General features: G+C 35.2%; 4 protein-coding genes across 4 annotated transcripts; 2 read left to right on the plus strand and 2 right to left on the minus strand.

The window, feature by feature from the left end:
* Nucleotides 6,211-8,548, plus strand: LOC105170369 (proliferating cell nuclear antigen). The gene is made up of 4 exons (XM_011091106.2): nucleotides 6,211-6,707; nucleotides 7,593-7,745; nucleotides 7,830-7,927; nucleotides 8,061-8,548. The coding sequence occupies exons 1-4, from the start codon at nucleotides 6,389-6,391 to the stop codon at nucleotides 8,283-8,285; spliced, it is 795 nt and encodes a 264-aa protein (XP_011089408.1). The 5' UTR covers nucleotides 6,211-6,388; the 3' UTR covers nucleotides 8,286-8,548.
* LOC105170370 (proliferating cell nuclear antigen) lies at nucleotides 9,898-12,092 on the plus strand. The gene is made up of 4 exons (XM_011091107.2): nucleotides 9,898-10,216; nucleotides 11,287-11,439; nucleotides 11,535-11,632; nucleotides 11,724-12,092. The coding sequence occupies exons 1-4, from the start codon at nucleotides 9,898-9,900 to the stop codon at nucleotides 11,946-11,948; spliced, it is 795 nt and encodes a 264-aa protein (XP_011089409.1). The 3' UTR covers nucleotides 11,949-12,092.
* On the minus strand, nucleotides 12,578-21,753 carry LOC105170371 (cytosolic enolase 3). Its single transcript, XM_011091108.2, has 12 exons — nucleotides 21,215-21,753; nucleotides 19,976-20,150; nucleotides 19,722-19,793; nucleotides 19,526-19,642; nucleotides 18,788-18,868; nucleotides 16,979-17,055; nucleotides 16,810-16,913; nucleotides 15,160-15,258; nucleotides 14,889-14,974; nucleotides 14,529-14,615; nucleotides 13,855-14,052; nucleotides 12,578-13,341 (listed from the first exon to the last, which is right to left on the minus strand). The coding sequence occupies exons 1-12, from the start codon at nucleotides 21,472-21,474 to the stop codon at nucleotides 13,273-13,275; spliced, it is 1,425 nt and encodes a 474-aa protein (XP_011089410.1). The 5' UTR covers nucleotides 21,475-21,753; the 3' UTR covers nucleotides 12,578-13,272.
* Nucleotides 23,202-25,546, minus strand: LOC105170373 (exocyst complex component EXO70A1). Its single transcript, XM_011091109.2, has one exon. It carries the CDS (start codon nucleotides 25,387-25,389, stop codon nucleotides 23,458-23,460), a length of 1,932 nt encoding a protein of 643 aa, XP_011089411.1. The 5' UTR covers nucleotides 25,390-25,546; the 3' UTR covers nucleotides 23,202-23,457.

Raw genomic sequence — 26,075 nt, forward strand, 5'->3', positions numbered from 1 at the left:
GCCGCGATTCATGGCTCCCTTCCTTAACCAACGTGATGGTTTTAGGAAGGTGACCGAAGCCTTCCTTCTCCTCCATCACGTCCGACCCTATAAATGAGACGCCGTCTCCTCTCCTTCTTCACCGAACAGAAAAATACCGGAAAAAGGAGTGGTGTGCTTGTCCCTTTGTGAGAACAGAAAAGGCTTGAACGTCTTCGTGACTGTGAGATAGAGACACCGAGTGATTGTGGGTGCTGTGGTCGGGTCGTGAGTGGTTCCTTGGTGTTACCGTGGGTCGGTCTCTCTCGGGTACGGAACTTCAGTGTCCGATTACCCCTTATTTGTTGGATCAGGTTATTCTGAGCCGATTATCTCTATCATTTTGCTTTGTTACTTCACTGTTGATTTCTGTTCTTACTTCTACTATTACTCTGTAATATTCGGTCTGTAATTTATTAAGGAGTTTCGTACTCCAATCGCTTGTAATAGTTGAGATAGGAGCGTCTGATTACCACCCAACAAACCATGTAAATAATTAGGTCTGTATCTCTATTATCTAATATTAAGAATATCTGTGGATATACATATTAATATACATGTATAATCCGCTTTATACGTGAGATGTTTTTATTGAATAGTAGGTGTAATGTTTCTATTGAATTGTGGTGTTTCTGCTATAATAGTAGGCGTTTATTTGATCTAGTTATCTGATATTATTGATTATAGTATAACTATTGTAAAAGTTTGTTAGATTTTAATATCCGACATGAATAACTATAATTAATTTATTTTAATTAATATTAATTTATCATTCTTATTCAAAATATACATATATATATATATACATGTATAATTGTTGATTGAGTTTGCATCTGTTGTATATTATCCATTGGATAAATGAACTGTTCTGAAAAGTACTAATCGTGAGGTTGTATAAAAATCCATCATACAATAGGATTAAATGTATTTTACACCAAATTTGAATAAAAGAAAATTGGCCTATCACACGCTGTCTTATATATCTTTTACGTATTTTGTCAATTTCATTATTTATTTCCAGTAAACAACGTGAACCGTTTTCTTTCTTCGTCACATCTGTTCTTAGACAGCAGCAGTGGCAACATAATTTGCAGTCACATATTTGTTAGAGAAGGAGGGCTGTGCGTACAACACATGACAATGTATCTCCGTTACTTATGACCCCTGACAGCAACTTTTATGAATCGCGTTTTGAAGTGGGGCGCCCCCATATTTATGAAATGCGTACAGTGGTAGTTCAAAATGATTGATGCAAACCCAATGGGATCTCATTATTTTACAAAACACAGAAGTCAGTTGGGGGTTTTCCTGTTTTGCTTAGAACCCTAGCTATATGCATAGCCTGTACCCAGCTACAACCTTCAAGAATAAAACATAGACTCTGTACCCAGCTACAACCTTCAAGAATAAAATATCCTATGTGATGTCTCAAAAATTTTTAAATATTCCAAGGAATTCAACCATTTATTTTTTCTTTTTAACAACATGTCATCTTATAAACTTTTGAAATTAAGTCTTGTTCAGTCAGTATTAGTCGGGTCAATTAGTAAGAAAAAACCACTTATAATTGAATGTTGTAAGTTCAACTTTCTTTGCCGATGTGAAAACTGTGTTGATGTAATATTTAAGTACTCACACTAATATAGCTCTAGCAATCATTTAATTTGTAAGACATATATATTAGATAAATTTAAGCCTAAATAGGCACTCTTAAGTTATATAATTGAGTGAAAAAGTGGTTGGAGAATTAATTAGAAAAGTCAACGGCGGCAATTATTCATGGGGTTTCCGGCTATAAGTATTTTAGTAATGTATACAACTTTAATTTGCTCCTCCCAAATTAATGCGTGTTTATGTCGTCCGCTCTCTACTTCATTATATATATATATATATAATCAAAGCATAATCCGCAGCTTTCAAATTGTTCGTCATTGAGCATCATTGCGTCGCCTCTTGCCAATTTAATTTAAATTTATCTTTGTTTTGCATGGCGCCTAGCAAATATCCTATTTAAAAGATGAAATACCCTTAATAGGATTTTAAATATCTAAATAGAATTAAAAATCCACTTATTTTTATTCGACAACTCATTATTATTATTTCGATCATTTCATACTAGAAAAGAGAAGACCTCATATGTGAATTTATACGAGTACGAACATTTGACTTTGTAAATACTCCAAAACTATTTTGAATCAAGATATGCCATTGATTGGGATAATATCTTTATTTTTTTCTTTTCTCGATCTCGGACTCGAACGAACTTAAGAATTGAAAAGTATTAATTAGGAACCTCCAAACAAATTTAACATATATTTATTTTCTCATGTGTGAATGCTTATTTGGACTGGACCATCCTTATAGTCGGAACGATCTCGAATCTGGATTAATTTTTAATTTAATTTATTTATCTTAGTTGCGAATTATTTTATAATTAATACTACTTGTATAGTTGTATTGGGGTTGATACAGCCAAGAGCAAAGAGATGGTGCCGAACTAAACTAATGACAACCAAATTAAGAGAAAAATGTTATTCAAATCAAGTTTGGCATACAACACTAATCACATAATTCATATATCTGTAATTGATTATTTTTTTTAAATTATGCTTATAATAAATATGATATATTTTTAATTAATTAATACAATTAGTTCAAGTCGAATAAAACTTGATTCGGAATAAATATTTTCAATTTATGCAAATAATTAATTTCATTGTTTAGATTAATCATAGAGCTGTCAGGATGTAGGATCCCCAATTCTTTTTTGGTTATTTGCTTATGAGATTTTTAAATAATCCCATAGTTAAAAAATTCGACACGTTTAGTCATATGCTTTATAGAAATTTTAAAATATTGTCAAAATAAATAAAAAAAAAATCGACAGATTTAGTTCCATAAATTGCATAAAGTAGAGGAATGAATGTGTTGATTTTCTAAATTCTGGGACTATTTTAAAAATTTCATAAAGTAGAGAATTAAATGTGCTGATTATTTTTTTAACTTTTGGAATCATTTTAAAAATCTCATAAAATAGAGGATTAAAAATGTTGAACATCTTATTTTATGGGACTAAAAATATAATTTTACTCTTTATTTTGATAGAAGGTATTGAGTTTGAGTTCGGGTTCTATATAATGTAGATACTTTTTTTTTATCTTTTTGGTAATTTTTTAGTCAATGTACGTTTGTTGCCATTCTTTATATCTTTTCGAATTTATTGGTGTATTAAATTAATTTTTAATATGTTATATATTGATTTATTTGATGGGATGATTGATGGCATCTGCCAAAAGAAAAATATCCACAAAATCTGGAAGCAATTAACAACTCGTGGAAGGAGCAAATTGTCAAGGTTCGCATTTAATAACAGGAGAAAAAATTAATCCCAAGTGGGCTTAAAATATAAATAATAGGAAAATATGGGCATTCTCATAAATACGACGATCTTTATCACAATTCACAACCACATTACTGTGGCTACGCATGCATGCTTGTCTTTTTCAACTGATCAACATTTCCGTATATTAATGAACGAGACGATGCGTAACTTAGTTGATGAAGAAGACCTCTCGTAAATTATAAATTTATGAGTTTAACTTTTATTAATATATATATATATATATTTCTATTTTAATAGTAATTATGTAACTACTTTAATAATCTTTTTGAATATTTTTTATCTTTTTTAAAGGAAAAAACAAAAATCATATTTGTTTCGTTGTAATAATACATACAATTGTATGGGTTATCTACGGAGTTTAACTAACAGCTTTATTTTATTTATTTATTTCTAGATGGCGTTGATATATATATATATATCAAATGTGAAATTACACGTTTACTACTATAGAATAGAGGGTTCAACATTTTTAGTTTTCTACTTTAGGAAATTTTTGAAATGGATAAAAAAATTAGAAAAACTCGACACATTTAGTCCTATACTTTACATAATTTGAAAAAATGACCCTAATAATGGAATGAATGGACACATTAGTATCATAAATCCCATAAAATAGATGATTAAATATGTCAAATTTTTATTTTAATTTTGGAACTATTTTAAAATTTTCGTAAAGCATATGATCAAAAGTGTTGATCATATTCTATGAGACTAAAAACATAATTTTACCTATTCTGAACGCACCATCTAAGTTTCAGATTTATGAATACAAATAATAAAACGATACAAACACTTTAACTACCGAATTAAATTAAATGATATGAACGTTCTAGTACAAACTGACTAATTTATTGTATAAACTAGCAGTTCATATATTTCTGCCAAATAATCTAAGATGAGGGTCCAAATATGAAAAAGGCTGAAAAGACCCTTGAGTGAATGTGATCGTACGTCTATTATTATACTAATTTATTTTATTTAAATGTATTCTTCGATTTGAATTATAAATATACTCTAGAAGAAAATATAATTTTTTTGTACTAGTTAATTATCATTTAAAGATAAAAAATTATGATAATAGTAACATACTATGACTGTGTAATGATTATCGGTTGTTGGATTTTTAATTTTTGATGTTTGAATAGCATTGAACGGGATGATGAATTATATCAATAACAAAAATGCTATTATAATTAACCATAATATCCACAAATAATATATATATATATATATATATTAAAACCCCAGTTACTTTTGCTTTCCATAGTTGGAAGGAATTTTCATAATACTATGTACGATCACTGTCATTTATATATCCATTCTCTAAAATTGTGCAAGGAGATTTTTATTGGGTATATTTGTGCCAGTTCTCACCTCCAAAATAAAATAAATGTGCGACACTCTATAGACAGACCATTCAGAGCAGCACATTGTTCTTGTACCGGTACCACGTCTATGAGTCTAGGGTTACATAAATTGCTGCCAAACACTGATGAACACGTTTTTTAAATTTTATTATTTTCATTTGTAGGAAAATATTTTGTCTAAATTTTCAATGTAAAGATGTAAATCATAAACCTATTGTTAATATATAAAAATTAACAAGAAGGATGTCAACCAAATAAACAATTGATGTCACTGATTTTTGCAAACATCACCGTAGGAAAATAAAACATTTTTACATTACAAATGATAGTGACTCAAAAATTATGATAAATTGATGTTTTCAACTATAAATAAATAAATTAATATGAAAACATAAGTTTAAACCATGCTTTTTATTTACGACTAATCTTTTTTGCCTTTTGTTTTGAAATAACGAGCGGTAGCCAATGAGAGATCATGCTTAATTATTATTCACTAAGAATAGTCATAATAAAAAATCACATTTCTTTTAATAAATGTTCGTGCATTTGGTGGGAAATGCAATTTACATGCTTTAGAAATTATAGTCAATTCTTGAAAATGGACTTGTGAAAATATAGTGTATTTTGAAAAGTTCAATTAAAATTAACAACACGGTATATGATACTCTTACAAAAATACTTATCGAAGTCAATTCGGGATGTGTTTTCAGATTCTCTTTTAAACTTTCGAGTATTAGAATGAGCTTATAAATTTTTTAAAATATATGAAAGTTTATAAATATTGTAAACTCTTTCGAGAAAAATATCAGGACCTTGTAAATTCATTCGAGAAAAAGCAAGGAGCTTGAAACTTATTTATATGATGTAGTATGTTTCTTTATTTTGTGTCATGTTAATTATACTTCAAAAATTATTATGTTAGAAATTTCAAACTATTATTTTATTTAAGTATTTAAAAGTAGGATTTAACATCGTATAAAGTATATACATTTATACAGTCTTCCGAATAAACTCAGCAACACACCCTCTAGATTTTCCAAGTAACGAAATTTATAAATAATACCAAACACGTCGTGATTCTATAACGTATTTATTATTGTTAACAAACATGTATATTAGGAATTTACTAATATATAAATATAATAATATAAATATTGCTGAAAAAAGAGGCCCATACTCCAATTTGAATTTCAAGTTTTCAACTAAAATACTGGGCTTCTCTCAGCATGAGGACCAATTGAATGGGATAAGCCCATTTTCTCTTAATTATAACTGTGATTTTAAGAATGTTTGGATCCATTGGGCTTCAATTCAATTGGGCCAAGTCCAGTACCCTATTTTATTCCAAAATTGTGGCGGGAATTGAAAGGTATTTCTTTGACCCCAGCTCCCGCCAATCAACAGCCCTAGATTTCCCAGTACTCTTCACCTGCCTTCTATATAAAACCCTAATCTAGATTTCCCGGCACTCTTCCCCCCACTCACCCTCGAATTTTCAAATCCCGCGCCTATATTTCCCTCCAAAAGTCCATTCCGTGCTTTTGGATTGTTTCCAGCACGGCGGGGAAACAGAGGGCATTTGATTTTTGATTGAGTGAAGATGTTGGAGCTGAGGTTGGTGCAGGGGAGCCTTCTGAAGAAGGTGTTGGAAGCGGTTAAAGATCTGGTGAATGATGCTAATTTTGATTGCTCCGCCACAGGATTCTCCCTGCAGGCCATGGATTCGAGTCACGTGGCGCTGGTGGCCCTGCTGCTTAGATCGGAAGGCTTCGAGCACTACCGCTGCGACCGCAACATTTCCATGGGGATGAACCTCAATAACATGGCCAAGATGCTGAAGTGCGCCGGGAATGATGACATTATCACACTCAAGGCTGATGATGGCAGCGATACTGTCACCTTCATGTTCGAGAGCCCGAGTATGTTCGTTTATTCTCTGTGCTTATGATTTTTCTGATTATCATCATTATTATTATTTATTTATTTTGCAGCTGATTTTGTCTATAGTTTATGTTTGGGGTTATGTTGTCTATTATTATTGTGAAAAGTATCTGTTTGCTCTTACTGTTTTCATTATCTCTTACACTTTCCTGACATATCTTTTGTGCTAAGAAGTTCTTTGAACTCTGTTGTGCGGAAAAAAGTTTGAGCATATATGTGAAGAATGTCGAATTCTTCCTATATGATTTTTTGCAAATCTGCTGAAAGTTCATTTTGTTTGTTATTTTACTCTTTTAATTGTGTGGTAAATTATCTCCTATTTACATACAAGAAATCTTTGTTTCTCAATGAAGATGAACATAGTGCGAAAATTGATAGAATGTTGATATGGTAGAGGAGTCTAAGAGAAATAATATGTTAAATGTTGATAGCTTAGAATCTGGGTACGGTAAATGCTACATGCTGGAGGACATTCCTTGAAGACCTCCAACACCAAGTTTGATTAATTATACCTTGAATTTGTGCATTGCAAACTTTTTAAGAGTTTAAGAGATGAAAGAGCGTTTAACAAAATGAGCAAATATTGTTCAAGATTTCCTTTACATTTTCATACTTGAATTGGTATTTTTTCGTGAAAAGCGTTTGGCCACACATACTTACACCTAGGTATTTGATAAAATGACATATCAAATGTCCAGTGTACCTGAAAATTGGGAAGGGTTGTCTGGCAAGATTCAGTTTGTAACATGGTTCTTATGTGATGTATGTCTTAACTCTTTTATTCAGTATATAGTTAAATACATGTTCCAAGTTTATGTTCTAATCCATATGTACATGCTGAATTATTTGTTTATTTATTGCAGCTCAAGATAAGATTGCAGATTTTGAAATGAAGCTGATGGATATTGACAGTGAGCATCTTGGAATTCCAGAAGCTGAGTACCATGCTATAGTTAGGATGCCATCTTCAGAGTTTGCAAGAATTTGTAAAGATCTTAGCAGCATTGGTGATACAGGTGAAATTATAAATACTTGTAATATACTTTGTGCATTATATAAGATTTTTACTTAGTGTAATGATGAGTAATTGGTGCTTGCAGTTGTGATCTCTGTTACTAAGGAGGGTGTAAAATTCTCAACAAGAGGAGATATTGGAACTGCAAATGTTGTTTGCAGGCAAAATACCACTGTTGACAAGGTTCATTCTTCTGGCCTCTATCAAGCATATTATGTCAATTCTCGATCATTCTATTCTATCCAATGACAAGTACAAAAGTATGATTTCCCTTTTTGGTAGATCACAGATGTTTTGTCTTTGTTCTCTGATGCAGCCAGAAGAAGCAACAGTTATAGAAATGAACGAGCCAGTGTCACTAACTTTTGCTCTGAGGTATTTGAACTCCTTCACCAAGGCCACTCCCTTGTCCAACACGGTAACCATAAGCTTGTCCTCGGAACTGCCAGTGGTGGTAGAGTACAAGATTGCAGAAATGGGGTATATAAGGTTCTACTTGGCACCCAAGATAGAGGAGGATGATGAAGAGACTAAGCCTTGAGTTGATTACTTAGAAATTCTCATCCTTGCTAGTTCGTAGTCAGCCACCACAAGCCATAGGTCTTGTATATCATTGTACTGCATTTTCTTTTCAGTTCACTTACCCAGAGAAATTGTCCCAGGGTTGAACTTGCAAGTTCATTGTGCTGTGTGGTAGCTTCGTGCCTTACTGCCCACCAGCAATGGCCGTCTGAGCTGTATCTTTAGGAAATTTTCTGATTGGAAATGAAGCCTATGAATGATAACTGTCTCCTTTTTCACCAAATTTTTGCCTTCCTAAATAGTGTAAATATTCCCCAGATTTTCCCGATGTGTTTGTTTGGGTCCAAAAAACAATAATTCCAAGGACAATGAAGAAGAATTCTTAACTTGTCAAGGGAAATTGTAAGCCAAAGTACTGGTAAAAGTCAGTTTGTATAATGTGCAACTGAACGTGCATGTGAATGATACCTTGGAAGCCTAAAAAAGAGTTTGGAAATATGGTTGGGAAAGTAATTTTAGCAGAAAAAGCAATTGAAGCTGGGCTCTCAAATCTCAATCAACAAGCATCTCCTACAAGTTACAACTTCAACAAGAAACCGCTCAACTCCTACAAGAAGGTTCTTCTCTGAGGTAATATACGAATGAATTTTGTTCACCCTTTGCCACAAAACATCAAATTTTAGTCTGTTCCTATTTGATTTCCAGTCAATTCGTCGAACGAGAGGAGACAAGGGAAGTCGTCCAGCGCACCGGCACCGGAGATGAGGTCCTTGGAGATTCGCCGATTGAGAAAAATGAACATGCAGCAAATATTTCGAAACGAGGCTAATTGTGGATAAAATTATTGAGCATGACTTTCATTCCTACAAGTGACAAGACACATCGGCTGGATTTCTAAATCAGATCCCTTGTGGTCTTATTTGAAATTGAGGGTAATCGTGCCCAATCACCGGCAGAAGGAAATGGATTTCGGTGGATTTTAGCCCAATCCACCCTTGTCACATAATGTAATCCACTCCTAAATTAATTTCATATAATATTGAACATACATATATTTACAGAATATTATCTAAAAATTTCACAAATAGAAGAATAAAGAGAGAAAATATATTGCTGTTCAAGAGTTTTTTTAATACTGACTTTTGACTTCGAAATTAATTCATCAGAAAAGCTCAAGTTAGAATCGAGCTTTAAATTTGATCCAATTAACTTAAAAAATATTTGTAAGTTGGACTCATCTTACACTTCGAAAAGAAAAAAACATTTTATTTGAGGTTTTGAAGCATTTGAGCTTCAACAATTTTCAATGAGGCAAACCCTTTACCTTTGTATTTCCAGAAGTTATGGCGGGAAGAAAAACGTATTTGCATTTTGGTATTTCCAGAAGTTATGGCGGGAAGAAAAATATATTTGCATTTTGATCCCCCGCTCCCGCCAATCGAAAGCCCTAAATTCCCCCAGCACTCTTCAGCTGCCTTCTTCTATATAAATCCCTAACCCTCCCATCTCCCCCCATTTCGACCCCAACTTTTTAAACCCCAATCCCGAAAAAACCCTCCAAAGGTCCGTCCCATACCCTGAATTCTCTCTCGCACCGTGGTAAAGGAGAGTAACTTTGATTGTGATTAAGGATGTTGGAGCTGAGGCTAGTGCAGGGGAGCCTGCTGAAGAAGGTGCTGGAAGCGATTAAAGATCTGGTGAACGATGCTAATTTCGATTGCTCCGCCACTGGATTCTCCCTGCAGGCCATGGATTCGAGTCACGTGGCGCTGGTGGCCCTGCTGCTTAGATCAGAGGGTTTCGAGCACTACCGCTGCGACCGCAACATTTCCATGGGAATGAACCTCAATAACATGGCCAAGATGCTCAAGTGCGCCGGTAATGATGACATTATCACACTCAAGGCTGACGATGGCAGCGACACTGTCACCTTCATGTTCGAGAGCCCAAGTATGTTCTTACTATTCTTGCAGCTAGGTTCTGTCTGTTATTAATGTTTACGTTTCTGCTCGTTCCTAAGATTTTAGTCTTCCATGTCGTGGTCTGTTCCTTTTTCAAGAATACAGTAATGCCCAATACTGTTTAATTTTGTACATACTATGGCGCGCACCCGCTCGCTCCGGTGTGTATTTTCCGTGTGAAGGATAAATTTGTTAATCATTCCATGTTTTAAAAGAATGGGGTAATATTCGGTGAAATCTTGATATTACCTTCAGCTTCTATTGAGCCTGCTTTTAGCTGAGACTTTCTGTTTCGCTCTTGTCTTAATTATATATCAATATTAAATTGTAGAAAGAGAGGGGAGTGATGTATCTTTTTGTACTAGTACAGTTCTTTGAACTGTGTTTTGTGGGGAATTTACAATATATATGAAGAAAGCTGGAATTGGACTTGTACCTAGGACATTTTCTGGTGTTTGCATTGCGTGGGAAACTGTCTCCTTTTCATAAAGAAATGTTTGTTTTTTTTTTTCCCAAGATATTGAATGAGTGAGAATTGATTGAATGTTAACGTGGCAGAGGAAAATTGAGGAACATGTACTACTCTCCGCTGGGCCAATCTGAAAAATGTTTGATAGCTTTCAACATTGGTAGGGTAAATGCTATAGCTATGAACATGCTTTAGAAATTCTAAATTAAGTTTGATTAGATGTGTTGTCAATTCTCTTAGATTTTGAAAATGAAATAGCTTTTACCAAAATGAGTAAATTCAATTTAGTTTCCTTAACATCTTCGTACTATGAATAGGTTTTTCAGGCAGACTTTAAAGTTGGAAATGAGAATTATATCCAATTCGTTTTCTTTGGAGATAAAAGCTTGCTTTAGGCAGTTAACACAATTGTATATCAAATGTCCAGAGTCTATATGACAAAAGGCCCAGAGTTGTATGGCAAGATTGAATCTGTGACATGGTTCACACTTGAAGTCTGGTTTAGCTTTTTTAACTCTGTTAAACTTTACACTCATGTTTGACTTATTAGAGCCCATTTTTATGCTGATTTATTTGTTTATTTATCACAGCTCAAGATAAGATTGCGGATTTTGAGATGAAGCTCATGGATATTGACAGTGAGCATCTTGGAATTCCAGAAGCAGAGTACCATGCTATAGTTAGGATGCCATCTGCAGAGTTTGCAAGAATTTGTAAAGATCTTAGTAGTATTGGTGACACAGGTGATCTTACTGATGATCTTAATGTAGTTAATGCATTACATAAGATTTTTGTTTAGCGTAATATGCCTCTCATGTTGAGTAATTGGTGCTTGCAGTTGTGATTTCTGTTACCAAGGAGGGTGTAAAATTCTCAACAAGAGGAGATATTGGAACTGCCAATGTTGTTTGCAGGCAAAATACCACTGTTGACAAGGTTTGCTTCTCTAGCCTCTATCAAGCACAAAAGTCTGATTTCCCTTTTGGTAGATCACACTGATGTTTTGTCATTGTTCTCTAACATGCAGCCAGAAGAAGCAACGGTTATAGAAATGAACGAGCCAGTGTCACTGACTTTTGCGCTGAGGTATTTGAACTCCTTCACTAAGGCGACTCCCTTGTCAAACACGGTTACCATAAGCTTGTCTTCCGAACTCCCAGTGGTGGTAGAATACAAGATTGCAGAAATGGGGTATGTAAGGTTCTACTTGGCGCCCAAGATAGAGGAGGATGACGAGGAGACTAAGCCTTAAGTTTATTACTTGGAAATTCTCATCCTGCTAGTAGTTAGTCATCACAAGCTTTAGGTCTTGTATATCTTTTTACTGCATTTACTTCCCCTCAATGAGAGAACTTATGTTGAATTCCTTCTTTTTGTACCAGCATTTTAACTTCCTTGTCTGTTGTGCAGTGTGTTAGCATCTTGCCTTACTGCCCATCACATTCTTCGCTCATGTTATTAGCTGGAATGGGCAGAAGTACATAGGCAAATATACAATCAGGATTATGCTTTGATGTTTTGAATCATCGGATGGATACAGTATCTTTAGGGAGTATGCTGCAGCTTGGAAATAACGTCCGTGCATGATAATCTAATTTTACCTTCCTGAACTATGTAAAATGTTGAGCATAGTGATCATGATCTTTTAGATAGCAAAATTTGCAAATGAAGAATGTGAAAGAGCTGTGTATGGCAACTAACTAGATTATTCTTCCAAGTAATTTCACATTACAAATCACAATACCAATCATTAGAACTCCAAATTACAAAAATCAACTACATAAGGCACATGCTCAAACAACACTGAATTATTGGCAACTCCATAATTGAGTTCTCGTGAAAAAGTAACTGTAAATGTATTCCAGATTTTCTTTATGATAAGTTACGGATTCATTTGAGCCAAACAATTTTCAACCTATGGCTACAAGTATACTAGGAAATCTCAACTCTCCAAAGGGAATTCTATTCCAGATTGAGCTTAACATGCCAGTCCCTTGTAAATGAGCAACTATACTGGCATGTGGATTGTGATTAATTTGAACCTGGGCACAAGTTCAAAAATATTAAGGGAAAAATATACCCCCTCAAGGGAATATCACGCTTCCTATTTGGATACATATTCAATGACTGGATTATCGGATAGGAATATAATACTTCAACACCAAATACATCTAAAGATTCACGACTGACTTGGGTATGTACCAGCTTGAGTGACATAACTGTTGCTCAATAATCTTTTTGTCCATTGCATGAATACCATTTCAACTCAAAATAGTATGTCTTTTTTTTTCCCCTTTTGTTCTTTTGTTTCTTTGATCTTTCCATTTTGGCATCCAAACTTCTTGTCACACTACTTAAACCTCGTGAAACGACTCCTGTTACAGAACCCCTCAAATCTCACCAGACAATAATCAGGCACCAACCTTAACAAAATTGCAACCACAAATCATTTCAAGCAGCGTTGTCTCGGAACCATACCCCAATAACAGATATTATCTTGAAATCACGGGAGCCACTTGCCTCATAACGTAATAGTTCAACATGAAAACCACTGTAATAGAACTGTGCAGAAGCTGTCAGCAGTGCCTCCAGTCATCACCAGCATAAATCGATTTATCCCCGAGCTCTTCCTCAATTCTGAGCAACTGCAGATAAAGCATTCATTAAATCAAAAAATTTAAAGAATAACAAAAAAGAAAGACTGCAGTTGAAACAATATTATCAGTTCCATCCAAATCTTTGAATGAATCACTTTATCAAAATAAAATTGAGATAGCATTTGTTATTGTTTTCAGTTGAAGGAAGCACCATCAAGATGACAGCAATAATATCCTTTATTAACATTTCTAATCACGAATATTCTATATTTTAGTCACTCAGTGTTAATCATCAGAGTTTTTTGGGAAGAGACATCTTATCTTCCAAGTCTATACAGGTAATCAGAAGAAAACACATTATGCCTACTCAGGCAGATGAGTACGCTTAACAAGAAACCGTTTCCAAAAGATTTTTAAAGGCACCTAAAGAACAAAAGTTTTTTCTGACTTGTATATAAGCTACTAGAGCTACTCCACAGTCATACTTACTATGTGACAACTCCTGTGCTAGTAAAAACAGAAGAGGCAAACTACAGTATATAATAATAGATAGCTGTCTACCTGGTTGTACTTTGCTAGTCTCTCTCCACGACAAGGGGCACCGGCCTTAATTTGACCAGTGGCAAGGCCAACAGCTAAATCTGCCAGGAAAGAATCTTCACTTTCCCCACTTCTTTGAGATATCACCACGCCCCAGTTGGCATCCTTTGCTAACTTGGTTACTTCAATGGCCTCCGTCACAGTTCCAACCTGATTGATCTGAAATTTGTAGTAAGGCAAAATGGAAGTCAGAAAGACATTGTTAACAAAAATAACATATGTAACATCATCAAGTTGAGGCTATCATAGAGAATTGTTAGTGTTAGAGGAAACCAGGACACCAGAAATCATTAGGAAAGTGAAACAGAAGACTAACACCTTAGGCTACTTTGCTAATTGATCGAACAGATTCAAAGTCATAAACATATTCAATCAAATCAAGTTACCAGCAAACAGCATCTTATGTAAAAGTGCAACACCTGTGTGGTGCTGCTTTTAAATGGTGATAGGTTGTAGATGCTCTAGAGTTCTTCTTACATGGACATTTTGGATCTAATGGAAAGAGAGTAAATACCAGAACCATATTTATCTCATTTAGAAACTAATCTAAAATATCAGGTTGCCGCAGACATGTCATAACCTTGCTAACCATTCACTTGCAAGCACTAAAAGTTTGATTACCAATCAGAAGGTACCTTTAGCAGAAGAGCATTGCAAGCTGCTTCCTGTACAGCTCTCTCTATTCGTTTAGCATTTGACGTCAACAAGTCATCTCCTACAACCTGAATAATAAGAAACTTTATTAACTGAATGGATTCAGTGATGTTGAGCAAGCAAGCACACGTAAACTTGCGATTAGTTTCACAGACGAGCACAGGAGTCAGATCATATAGATAACGGAAGTCCACATGCTTAGCTGAAACTTTGAAGATGTGAGCTCATCACTTAAATTATAAATTGAAGTACTCTTGACTAAAGCTGTGGTGGTGGTTGTGGTGACTTCAGTATCATAAAAATTGCAGAGGATAATTCAAAAGTACGAATGACAAACAAACCTGGCATATTCCAAGACTAGAGAAATACTTGGAGTGTTCCCAATCCTCCTTGTCAAATGGATCTTCAATTGACACAATAGGGTAGGCTATACAGCACCAAACAGGAAGTAATGAGAGTCAGCAAACTTTTCAAATCAAAGACAAATTTTAAAGGTAACTCTAGAGTAAAGAACTAGAAGAGAAAATTATAACTGCAGTAGAGCTACCATAATAGATCTTTCCATTTCAGATAAAAGAGCTTGAAGAGAAAGTTGAGCTGCTATAAAGATACCTTCACATAGTTCTTTGTACATATCAATCATGTCCTCCCCTGACTTAAAATTTTGACCTGATTTATTTGGTGATTTGTAATCCAAATCATACTTGGTACCTAAATAAACAAATCAAACAAAATCAGCCTTTTGTCAACTGTAGATCAACAAAAAACTTCCACAAATTAGGATAAATCAGAATATTAAATTTGATCGGAGTTACAGCGGATCCTAAGAGGTGGTTGCATGCTCAAAGAATTCAGCAGGCAACTAACATATCAGGAAATATTTCTGTCTAACCAAAAGGCAATTTTCCACTCTAAAAAATAAAGGAATGATACAGACAGAGTATTACTGACAGGAGAGGACACAACTTAGGTGTTTGAAAATAAACAGTTCAAAGCAACTTTGAGCAAGATGACGTCTAGGAGGGTGAAATAGGGTACATCATTAAATGAGACTTAGTTACATCATACAATATGCGAAACATATAAAATCCAAAAGTACTAGACCTAGATAACATGTCAATCATAAGCGTTGAAATACGCAACAAATAAAGGTAAAGGCATGTGTAGATGCCAAAAACGACACTAAAATGCTAAATATTGTCTGCATAGATCTTTATGAATAATTAAACACAAATATAACATAGTATTCATAACATGGCCAGAGTTGGAATTTGCTATTAATATTTCTTTTTCTTCAAACTAAGTGTTCACACATTTTGTGATACAAAAACAAAAAGGTGTTTGGTTTCACTAAATTTTCTGGTGAAATACATTTACCCCTCATGATATTCACCTCCAATTATGTATGTTGAATCATTTATTGATGTAACAACACTAACAATCCTATAACACCTATTTATATACTTCACGCTGAATTCCATGAATGAAAACATTAAACCACACAACATTTCTTGTTTCCATTTCCATTCCTACCTAAACTATGTAGCCAAAACCCACTTTCTTTTATCACATACAAAAAACACCACTAATCCAAACACATCCTCATTTTCATACTAAAACCAATACAAAAACAAAGTTGAGCTGGAAAGATGAAACTAAAATTAAGTATGAGAAAGAAACTAAAAGGTCTTTTCATTTTATAAAAGCATATTGCTACGGAAGAATGACTTGAGTGCCACTGCCGCCTCAAAGAAAGACCAAATTCACAGTTACATCATAATGCTGTCAGAAAAACTAAATTTTATACTAAACCCACTGAAATTGTGGTAAACATAATTGAATCTCCCAGTTCTCATATTTCTTTCACCAGTTTTCAACGATCCACAACTTCCATTGTAAAGAAAATTACAGAATAGTCACTCTTTCTGTTCCCATATTTCCTAATCGGACCATTTTAAAGGATTCAACCATCATTCATGCTTTAAACAATCAAATAAATAAAATAAAATGAACAAAGAGGACATTTGGACCTCAACGCAACACCCTAATTTGGATATTTTGGTGCTTGTGGAAAAGGGTCAGCTTGAAACTGTGGCACTAGAGCCATATCTTGGGAGCTAGACATATGCACAAAATTACTTCGATATCTTGGATAAGGACTTTTTTTGCACAGGTTCGTGGCACCTCAAAATTTGTTTAACCTAGCAAGATAGTACATTCTTTCATGGTAAAGGTGCTGTCTCATAAGACGAGGAACATCACCTATGCAAAATTCAGTAGCACCAACACCAATTGCTATCTTTATTTTCTCGTTATATCCCGTTCTGGCAATGGCCTCCTTTACAAAATCCAAGCCTTCTTTCAAGCTGCATGTGCAAAAATTAAGATCATGATTTCACTCAACAGATGAGATCAAATGAGGAAAACTTGCCTGGATATATTTGGAGCAAACCCACCATCTTCCCCAACATTACATCCATGTGAACCATATTTTTCTGTAATCACAGCCTGATGAACCAAGAAGAGGACTAGTAAATAATGTGAAATGCAAGTCATAGAGAGTTTTCAGTCAAGTTTCAACCAAACAAGTTTATCATTCAAACAAAATGCATACTATTTATGGATATAGAGAAAGTTTCTCCCCTTAGTTTGATTTTGTTGTTTCGGTGGTCTCCTTTTAGAAGCATAGAAAAAGAATTTGGATATAAGGTTGTGTAGCTTTGGAAGACAAAAGAATGTTTGGTTTTCTTTATAGGGGAGAAAAGTTACTATAAATGCCAAATCATGTTCCAAAAAGTATTTCTTTTTACATTTATGTTTAAAAATGAGATTTATGCAGTTAATGTACTATTTGACAATGGGGAATCAACATATGATAATTGGATGATATTTTTAATTATTACAAACGGGGTAGAATATAATAGTTATTTCATAATTATTAAGAATTAGTAATATGTATAAAATATTTCTGGAGGTAATAACATATATGTTGGACTAAGATTGGAAGAACATCTTTAATATTGGTTTAGAAACTTGTTCACATGCATACGCATTTGCATGGAAAACTCTAACATTTCAGAGATTATATTTACAATGGAATTTACTGTAGTATGTATAGATAACTATTTATATATATATATATATATACAACTATAAGTCCTTCACCTTAATCTGCTAATAAATTATAGTAATAAAGAAAGATGTATATAATTACATATACACATTTTATGCTCCTTCATTAATTTCCCGAATCCAGATGGAAAACACTGATGGATTGAATACCACCAGCCCATTATCAAGATGGAGCAAAAAGATTAGCTGTTGTGCAGCAATTAAAGACTGAAACCCAGATAAAAGGTAAAGAAAAGAAAGAAAGAACAGTTGGAAGTTTAATGGATAGTGAGTTCGTGCTAGGTATGTGTCTTTGTGCTTTCTAGGAGAGGACAATTGCTTGGCAATATATCTGAGGGAAGAATAGCATGTACGCAATATGCGACCTGTTTGGCAATGTGCAAAGAGTTGGACCACCCAGTACAAGAGAAGGAAGGAATATAACAAGAGCATGGTCCAAGAGGATGCTTTTTGTTATATTTTCCAAATTAACTAAAAAAAAGAGAGAGAAGGGGCATAAATTTCATTCACACCTCTTTCTTTCTATTTAAAAACAAAATTAAGTTATTTACAAAAGCATGGATGAAATCCACGTTTTTATAATTTTAATTAGGACAGAGAAAGGTGCTGGAGACAGGCCAATATTTTCAGTCTTGGCCTGTCTCCAAGAGTTGTTTTTTCACAAGACACACCCAAACATTTGTGAGATTTAGGAAAAACAAAAACAAAGCAAGTTGTTAGAGTCTTGCCAGGATCCTGTATGATTGACATCATAATAAGCACTCTCAATGGCATGCACACTAGAACCTTCATTCTTGAGATGTCAATGTAGAGAAAATAAGCATACAGACAATGTCGATGCAAGTTTTGTTACTAGCATAAACCATAAAAGTACTAAGAAAGAAGTCCTATTAGATCACTTTGATACCAGCATAAACCACAAAAGTGCTTTCAAATCATTTTTCAGACTAAGGAAGTAAATACAAATAAAGGGATGAATTGTAAAGTATGACTGGAACAGAGCAAAGGATAATTAAACTTTGAACAGTTTCAATCCTTACTAAAAAGAAATTAAAACAGGAAAATTAAATATTACAAATAAAGGCATTCTTTACTTTGGAGAACTCACCTTCAAATGTTGATAAGTTTCAGACCCTATTTGCAATGCTTCCTCAAATTTTCTTGCCCCAACAGGAAGAATCATAATTTCCTGATAACATTTTAGTTGTCATTGTCAGTTACATGAGGGACTAAGGGTCAGTGGATAGGGTATTCAGTTCCTCATTGACACAGTAGAATAACATGCTTGTATACTCGTCCATTTAAAATAGGAATTAATTAATAACACTGTTGGGATGAATAATCCATTCCGGCATAACTGCATATAGTCCGGGTACATGGTGTGCTTTGAATATTTGTTCAATGACATCACACAACTGATACAGAGAATAGTTTATCAAAGAGAATAATAGAAAAGTACAGATGACTTAGACTGGCAATCAGACTGGAAAAACCAACTGCAGGAAGCCCAAGTGCCCCTTGCACTAACATGGGTAGTGCTTGCGCTGCCAGTGCATAAATTCCCCAAGACAGAGAGTAAGTACTGGACAATGGTAAAAAGACCCACCAAATACTCTCATTCTCAATTTCAGTTCCAAAAACACCATGCTCACTAAAAACAAGAAGACATTTCTCATACTTAAATAAAAAATAACTAAGTTTTGTGGCAGGTTCCGAATTCTTTGTGAGGCTTAGTAATCAAAACTTTTGAGCATGCTATTAGCATGTGTGAAAATCAAAGATGAGACAAGCTATGTCAATTAAATATAGAAACACGTCGTTGCCATATGTAATTCAACCACATTACCTGAATTGCCAGAATGTTCCCAGCATGTTTTCCACCACTTATGAGAGTGAAAGCTGGAACAGGAATATGGTAATTCGTTTTACCAGCAAGATCAGCAATGTGTTTGTAGAGTGGAACCTAAAATGAACTTTTAAGCAGAATTAGAACAAGATTTCTTCGTCTGTCAAAGAAAAGTTACATAGTCAAGTTTTCATGCCTCCTTTTCAGCTGCCCCTGCTTTGCAAGCGGCCATTGAGACTGCTAGAATTGCATTTGCCCCAAGTTCACCCTATAAGTAAACCAGCAAGCTTAATCTGGAGAATAGATACAATTTGGCAAGTCTTTCAAATGGCAGGGGGTGCCAAATAACATATGAGCGGAGTCATGTATAACCCAGATGTAACATAAATCTGAATCTTCCGCATACACACACATAAAACTAAATAACTCCGATCACAGAACAAAAGCTACCTTCTTCTCGGTCTTGTCCAAGTCTATCATGGCTTGATCAATTTGAACTTGAAGAGTTGGATCCATACCAATTAAAGCTTCTGATATTTTTTCATTGATATTCTTAACGGCTCTACTGACACCATTTCCAAGATACATTCCCTTGTCTCCATCTCGCAACTCAATAGCCTCGTACCTGGGTACAATAGCAAATAATAAATTCATACACAACTTGTAAGAAATCAAAGTGGATGGTCTCAGTCCCTTCCATATAACAAAGCTAAACAAAATACATGTGATTCATGTAACCAAATGATAAAACTAACTGGCACAGACACAACAATGTGCAGATATTTCTTATATTGAAACATCAGACTAATCGACATCAACAAGGGTTCGAAAATCAAAGCCCCAAAAGTAATTACATCTAACGAGTAACTGGTGCCAGACTGCCAGGTGAAATGGTAGCTAGAGCAACAAACTGAACCAGAAAACCATCTAGCCTTTCTCATAATAGCATCAGTTAGAAGAGAAACCAAGAAGATCAAAGGCCTTGCTAAAAACCTTACAAAGTGGATGATCTCAGTGCCTTCCTATAACAATGTGTATTCTGCTGAACAAGATAGTATTCAGACAAGTCAAGGGCTGATAGCTTTAAGAAAATTGCTGTAAACATGATAAAAAGAAGAGCAAAAAGACACCAGAATGAGCAAATGCAAGTAAAGACCAGCTAACTACGTAATATTCTCCAACGATTATAGAGTAAAACTCGAGTATCTCATCAGATGGCTCTCCTTCTCAAAAGGACTACATAGTTAAAATTTACATCTACCTTTATTTTTGTAGTCTTAAATGTCTCCATTAAATGGTTAGGATTAACTACATTTAGTATGTCTCCATTGAACTTGCTTTGATAAAAAGCAAAATTGAGCTCGACAAGCTAGATAACTTTACATTATTTCATAACTTCTGAAATATCCAATTCGAGCTCATAAGTTCATCATTCTTCGAAACGTGAAATCTCTCATCCTTGGTTTCATATGTCAACAATACGATCTAATCTCAAATAATCTGATTGATTCTTTCTCCACTATAACCACCTCACCCTACACATAAATACACACATCCAAAGAACAATATACCCAAACCTAAAATATAAATAATAGACTAAACAGAATAACGATACAGATAGAAACCTTTTTCGTTTTGAATCCTAATAAAAACAATATCATAAACAAGGAAGGGGAGACAAATGCTTACATCCCAGAGGAGACGCCGCTAGGTGCGGAAGCCCGAAACACGCCTTTATTGGTGTGCAAATCGACCTCAACAGTGGGAATTCCTCTGCTGTCGAGAATTTGCCTGGCTTTAACCTTGGTGATGACAGAGGGCACGGATTTCCTCATGTGATTGGAGATGAAGAGCACGGGATCCGGCGTCTTCGCTCTAACTGCGGCATTAACGGCGTCTTCTATTTTCCTGGAGAGCATGTGCTTGTCCAGATACTCCTGCACCGACATTTTCTTCTCGTCACTGAAATCACTATAACGCTTCTGGTTTTTCTTCTACTTCTTCCTCTTCTTCTGCTTGCTGCAACTGAAATACCAGAGCTTTGAGACTGAATTGGAAATAATGGGGTAGGGTTTGAAGATTTTGGGAGATGATCCGAAACCGAGGTAGATGGACGGAGAAATGGGTGCGGGCGGGTGTATGCTAGAGGTTTAAGCAAATCAAAATCCAAAATTCCAAATCTATTCATGCCTCATGCTATGAATGTCCGATTTTATTCTAATTTCAAGTTCAAGACCTTGAAATTATTTAAATCAAAATCTATCAACAATATATTATTAAAAGAAATTTCATACCTACAAATTCATCAATTTATTAAAGTTTAAACATAGTTAAGTAGTAAAATAAAAATGTATTTGTATCAGAACGTTTCATAATATTTTCTTTAAAATTTAATGAATTTATCCAAATTAATTACAAAAATATTATGTATTAATATTTTGTATAAATTTTTATAATCTTATTACAAAATTTATTTTTAAAATAAAATTTAATATTGGGTATAAAATATATGAACAGTTAAAACGTTTTAAATACGGGTTTAAGTGCGTAAAATTAGAATGTTTGAAGCCCAAACTCAATAATTTAGATGTATGGATCCGCCCAACATTTGTGCCATCGCTAGTCCTATTCCTAAGTTTGCCGAAAGGGCTTTCAGAAGAAATTAGTAGGACAAGAGAGAGTTTTGGAAGTCCATTGGCAGCCCAAACCCAAATACCAAGATACAATTCTCTGTTAGATTCCATAAATTATCAATTTCTTTTTTCAATTTTCCAAACTGGTAAAAATAAAATCAAATCTTGAAAGTAGAAACAAAAACTTCCTTTTCACCTTATTTTTTTTCAACATATACAAAACCACCCAAAAGAAAAAACAATTCGGTAACAATTGGGAGTGTATTCTCTATTTAATCTACATGTAGTATGTTATTTTTTTTAATTTCAATCTACATGGTAATAATGTCAAATTAAATGCCAAAACTCTTAAAATAATATCAATTCAGAATTTTCAATTCAATATTTGATGTCACTTGAAATTTAAATTCCAACACAGTTTGATTTATTTACTTAGGTGCACAAATAAGTCAAACTTACAGGGTGTGGTGTTCTCTAAGCTTATTTAAAATATCCTACAGGCTCGTACATTCTGTGAGATATTTTAAATGTTTATAAGATTTTGAATTTTACTTTAAAATTAAAATTTTAAAGTATTTGAATAAAATAAAATTGTGGATCAAAGTTGAAGGAGCTTGTTAATAATTTAAAAATAAATAAAAAAATTCTTGTGTTTTTTTTTTTAAAGTTATAAAGTCTTAACATTTTTGTATCTAATAAACCGATTCATTAAGGGTGTATTTGAATTGATAGATTTGAATTTGAATGAAGAATTTGAAAAGAAGTCCATTCGTTAAGGGTGTATCAACTTATTGTTGAAAATAAACTGATTTTTATTTTATTTTATAACTTGTGCTTTTGAATCGTATAAATTAAATTAATTTAACCGAAAAGTTATGAATAGTTTTCTATCCGTTTCTGCAACTTATTAGTAACATTACAAATACTATATTATTTTTCCAAACACTTTTGACTTAAAACTTTTTTTCACTTATTAACTTTTACTTTGAAATATTTATAACTTGTACCCCTATGTTACTTACAATTTATTAACACAACAAAAGTAAAAGTTATTGCAATTGCACGTTAATCTCTTGAGAAAAATCAAAGAATTTTCAGTACTGATAAATACCAAATGGTATAGGCCTAATATACTGGAAACGTCCCTCTCAAAGCGACATTCTCTACAACTGGAAGTTTGTATCTTATACATACACAAAAGATAACTCTAATCTTCCACCACATATCATGCACGTAGTGGTCTACTTAAACTATACATACAACGCCGCTGGCCGTCCATTCCAACGCGGACAAATTCCATCAACGGCCGTGTGAAGAAGATACCGAAGATCCAGGATAAGTCTCATACGGCGACGTCTTGCTTCCGAAAAACAAGTCCGATAAGTAATTATCCAAATCTTCGGGGACATATCTGACAATTGGCACCATGCCTGGTTCCCGAGCGTACTTCCCTCTATGTTTCTGGTAGAAGGCCCGGTAACCCGGAACGATCATTTTGGCCAGAGAAATTTTCACCTCGTCGCGCAGTTTCGGGTCGGGTATGACCCAGGAGGTCTGCTTCTTGTATGCCTCCTCGAAGGCTAAGTTGAATCGTCTGAAGCATTCCCTCGCTTCCTCAAGGGGAATCTCCGCCGTTGGATCATCGGGCAATGAGGAGACCACTTTACTCCAACCCATTCTCTCGTAGTTGGCTACGTAGCGGTTCACCTTTGAGCGGGTCTTCCAGATCCAGTCGAGTCCCATCAGGAGCCCCAGATTGGAGTTCTGGACCTTGGAAACGACGTAGTTCAAGTTGTTTGCCAGGAACAAGTAGGACAGTGCGACGTCGTTGTACAGCACAGCTTTTCCGTCCAGCTTACAGAGGAGCACGAGAATGACCCACGCGAGGCGGGCGGTTATAGCCGCAGCTGAAGGGTCCTCTCCGCCGCCGGAGGTGGGGCTGGAGAAATAAGATTCCGGCAGAGGCGTCTGCGCGGTCACTGGCCAGTCCGCTAATATGTCGGAGAGTGCGCCGCTGTAATCGCAGAGGAAAACGAGGTAATTCATCACGTAGCGAGTGAGCGGGTGCACTGCGCCGGCCGTTGGCGTTTTTGAGGAGTCCTTCTGAATCGCCGCCTCAAATTGGTCCAACATAATCCTCACCGCTTCCCCCAGCTTCACCAGCGCCGCCACCGCCTCTGACCTCACTGCGGACAACGATTCGTGAGAAAAAATCAATTCAATCTCCGGCCACAGGTCAGAGATTGACTCGTAGAGGTCCAGAGCGCGGAACATTTTCTCCGGCGAGAGAATTTTCTTACTCTTCCCGAAATTTTCGGGGAAACTAAACAAACTCAGAGCCGCATCCCTAGAAATCTCGGTGAAGCACGACTCGGCAATCTTCTCCGACGAGGAGAAGACGATATCGCAGAGAATCCTTTCGCCGTGGAACAGGGTTTTTACTGCAATTTTGACTGCGTGGAGCCAGTTCTTGATTTTCGGCTCCAGAACATTCCATTCCATTTTCTGCATCTGAGAATGGTTTAATTTTTCAACTCCCAAATAGTACAAAGCCTCGTCGACTATCGATTTCCGGATGAGTTTGTAAATGTTGACGCATTCTCTTGCGTAACCAGAGGCAATCATACACTCAGCAATACTCTTCAAATCCGCCATGGCAACATCCAAAGCTCTTTCAGCTTCGGATGGCGAATTCCCACCTCGAGGCGGGGTGCGCGGAGGAGTTCGCGGCGGCGTCGTGCTCTCTTCCTCTTCGGAAATTTCATCTTCATAGTAGTCGGAAATGGTGGACCTGGTGGAAGCCCTGGAGGACATTCCAGAGACCGATTCAGAATCAAGATTTCTTCTGTTGGCTGATAAAATTACATAAAATTCCTTCTCGAGTCTTTTGATTGCAATCTGCATCAAATTCTGAGCTCTGACGAGTTTATGGGAGCTGGAAGTCAGCTTCACGTAATAGTGCATGGCGCTCTGCAATCCACTCACGGCTTCAAGAAATCTCTTGGCTTCTCTTCTGTCGTCGGCAAAGAGAGGCGAGAATTTCTCGTGGTTATGGGCATCCAAATCCCATTTCCGGACTATGGATTCCGCGTGGTCGATATTCTCCTCCATCATCGTGTCGGAGAAAGTATGGTGGGCGGCTGCGCGGGGCGGCGTGGAAGAAGGGGAGACGTGGCTGCCATGATGTGAAGGAGAAGAACCCCTGCTGGAAAACAATGAACCACCCTTCATTTTTCTCGAATAATAAAGACTTAAGTTGAAATTTGCGAAAGTAATTGATGGTGTTGGGGATGAACAAGTAACTGAGAAGGAGTGGAAAATAGAGGAGAGGTTTTCAGTTGCTTGAGAGTTTGAGAGAGAGAGAGAGAAATGGGTTCTAACAAATGGAAGAGGGGACAGGGGGGGTATATATAGAGAGAGGGGACTGGGGAGAGAAAAGGGTGGTTGACTGAGCAAAGAGAGAAGTAGAAAAAAGGAAGGCACGGTGAAGGCGTTGCCTTTTCATTGGAACCAACGAAAAGTAATAATCTGGGGGATTGGGAACAAGAACAAGCAATTGGGTCGGCGTCTGCAGGAACAATCAACTCTAGTCAAACCATGAATTCTTAACCTTTACTATTTTCATATTTTTAATGTGGATATCCAAATCAACAGATAACTCAGTTTCATTTATCTTATTATGTTATCAGTATGCATTTTTTAAAGACATGAATATATAGCCAAAAAAATTAGTGTATAATTAAGTACATCTAACTAGAAGTATTCATTAAATTAAAAATTCGATTCCCATATTTAATTCTTAATTTTACAAAACTTGGTATCAGTTATATTTTAGATTTTTATTTTTAATTTATCAAATCATACTAAAAACCAAAATATTATTATTAAATTAAGCATATGCATAATTTTATATTTAC

This window comes from Sesamum indicum, linkage group LG9 (genome assembly GCF_000512975.1).
Source record: "Sesamum indicum cultivar Zhongzhi No. 13 linkage group LG9, S_indicum_v1.0, whole genome shotgun sequence".
NCBI lineage: Eukaryota > Viridiplantae > Streptophyta > Magnoliopsida > Lamiales > Pedaliaceae > Sesamum > Sesamum indicum.

Coding starts and splice junctions, on each gene's coding strand:
- LOC105170369 (XM_011091106.2), top strand. CDS start 6,389: ATGTTGGAGCTGAGGTTGGTGCAGGGGAGCCTTCTGAAGAAGGTGTTG. Junction 6,708..7,592: donor CTTCATGTTCGAGAGCCCGA/GTATGTTCGTTT, acceptor TATTTATTGCAG/CTCAAGATAAGATTGCAGAT. Junction 7,746..7,829: donor TAGCAGCATTGGTGATACAG/GTGAAATTATAA, acceptor TGGTGCTTGCAG/TTGTGATCTCTGTTACTAAG.
- LOC105170370 (XM_011091107.2), top strand. CDS start 9,898: ATGTTGGAGCTGAGGCTAGTGCAGGGGAGCCTGCTGAAGAAGGTGCTG. Junction 11,440..11,534: donor TAGTAGTATTGGTGACACAG/GTGATCTTACTG, acceptor TGGTGCTTGCAG/TTGTGATTTCTGTTACCAAG. Junction 11,633..11,723: donor AAAATACCACTGTTGACAAG/GTTTGCTTCTCT, acceptor TCTAACATGCAG/CCAGAAGAAGCAACGGTTAT.
- LOC105170373 (XM_011091109.2), bottom strand. CDS start 25,389: ATGAAGGGTGGTTCATTGTTTTCCAGCAGGGGTTCTTCTCCTTCACAT.
- LOC105170371 (XM_011091108.2), bottom strand. CDS start 21,474: ATGTCGGTGCAGGAGTATCTGGACAAGCACATGCTCTCCAGGAAAATA. Junction 17,056..18,787: donor AAACTTATCAACATTTGAAG/GTGAGTTCTCCA, acceptor TTGGTTCATCAG/GCTGTGATTACAGAAAAATA. Junction 16,914..16,978: donor TTTGCTCCAAATATATCCAG/GCAAGTTTTCCT, acceptor TTGCACATGCAG/CTTGAAAGAAGGCTTGGATT.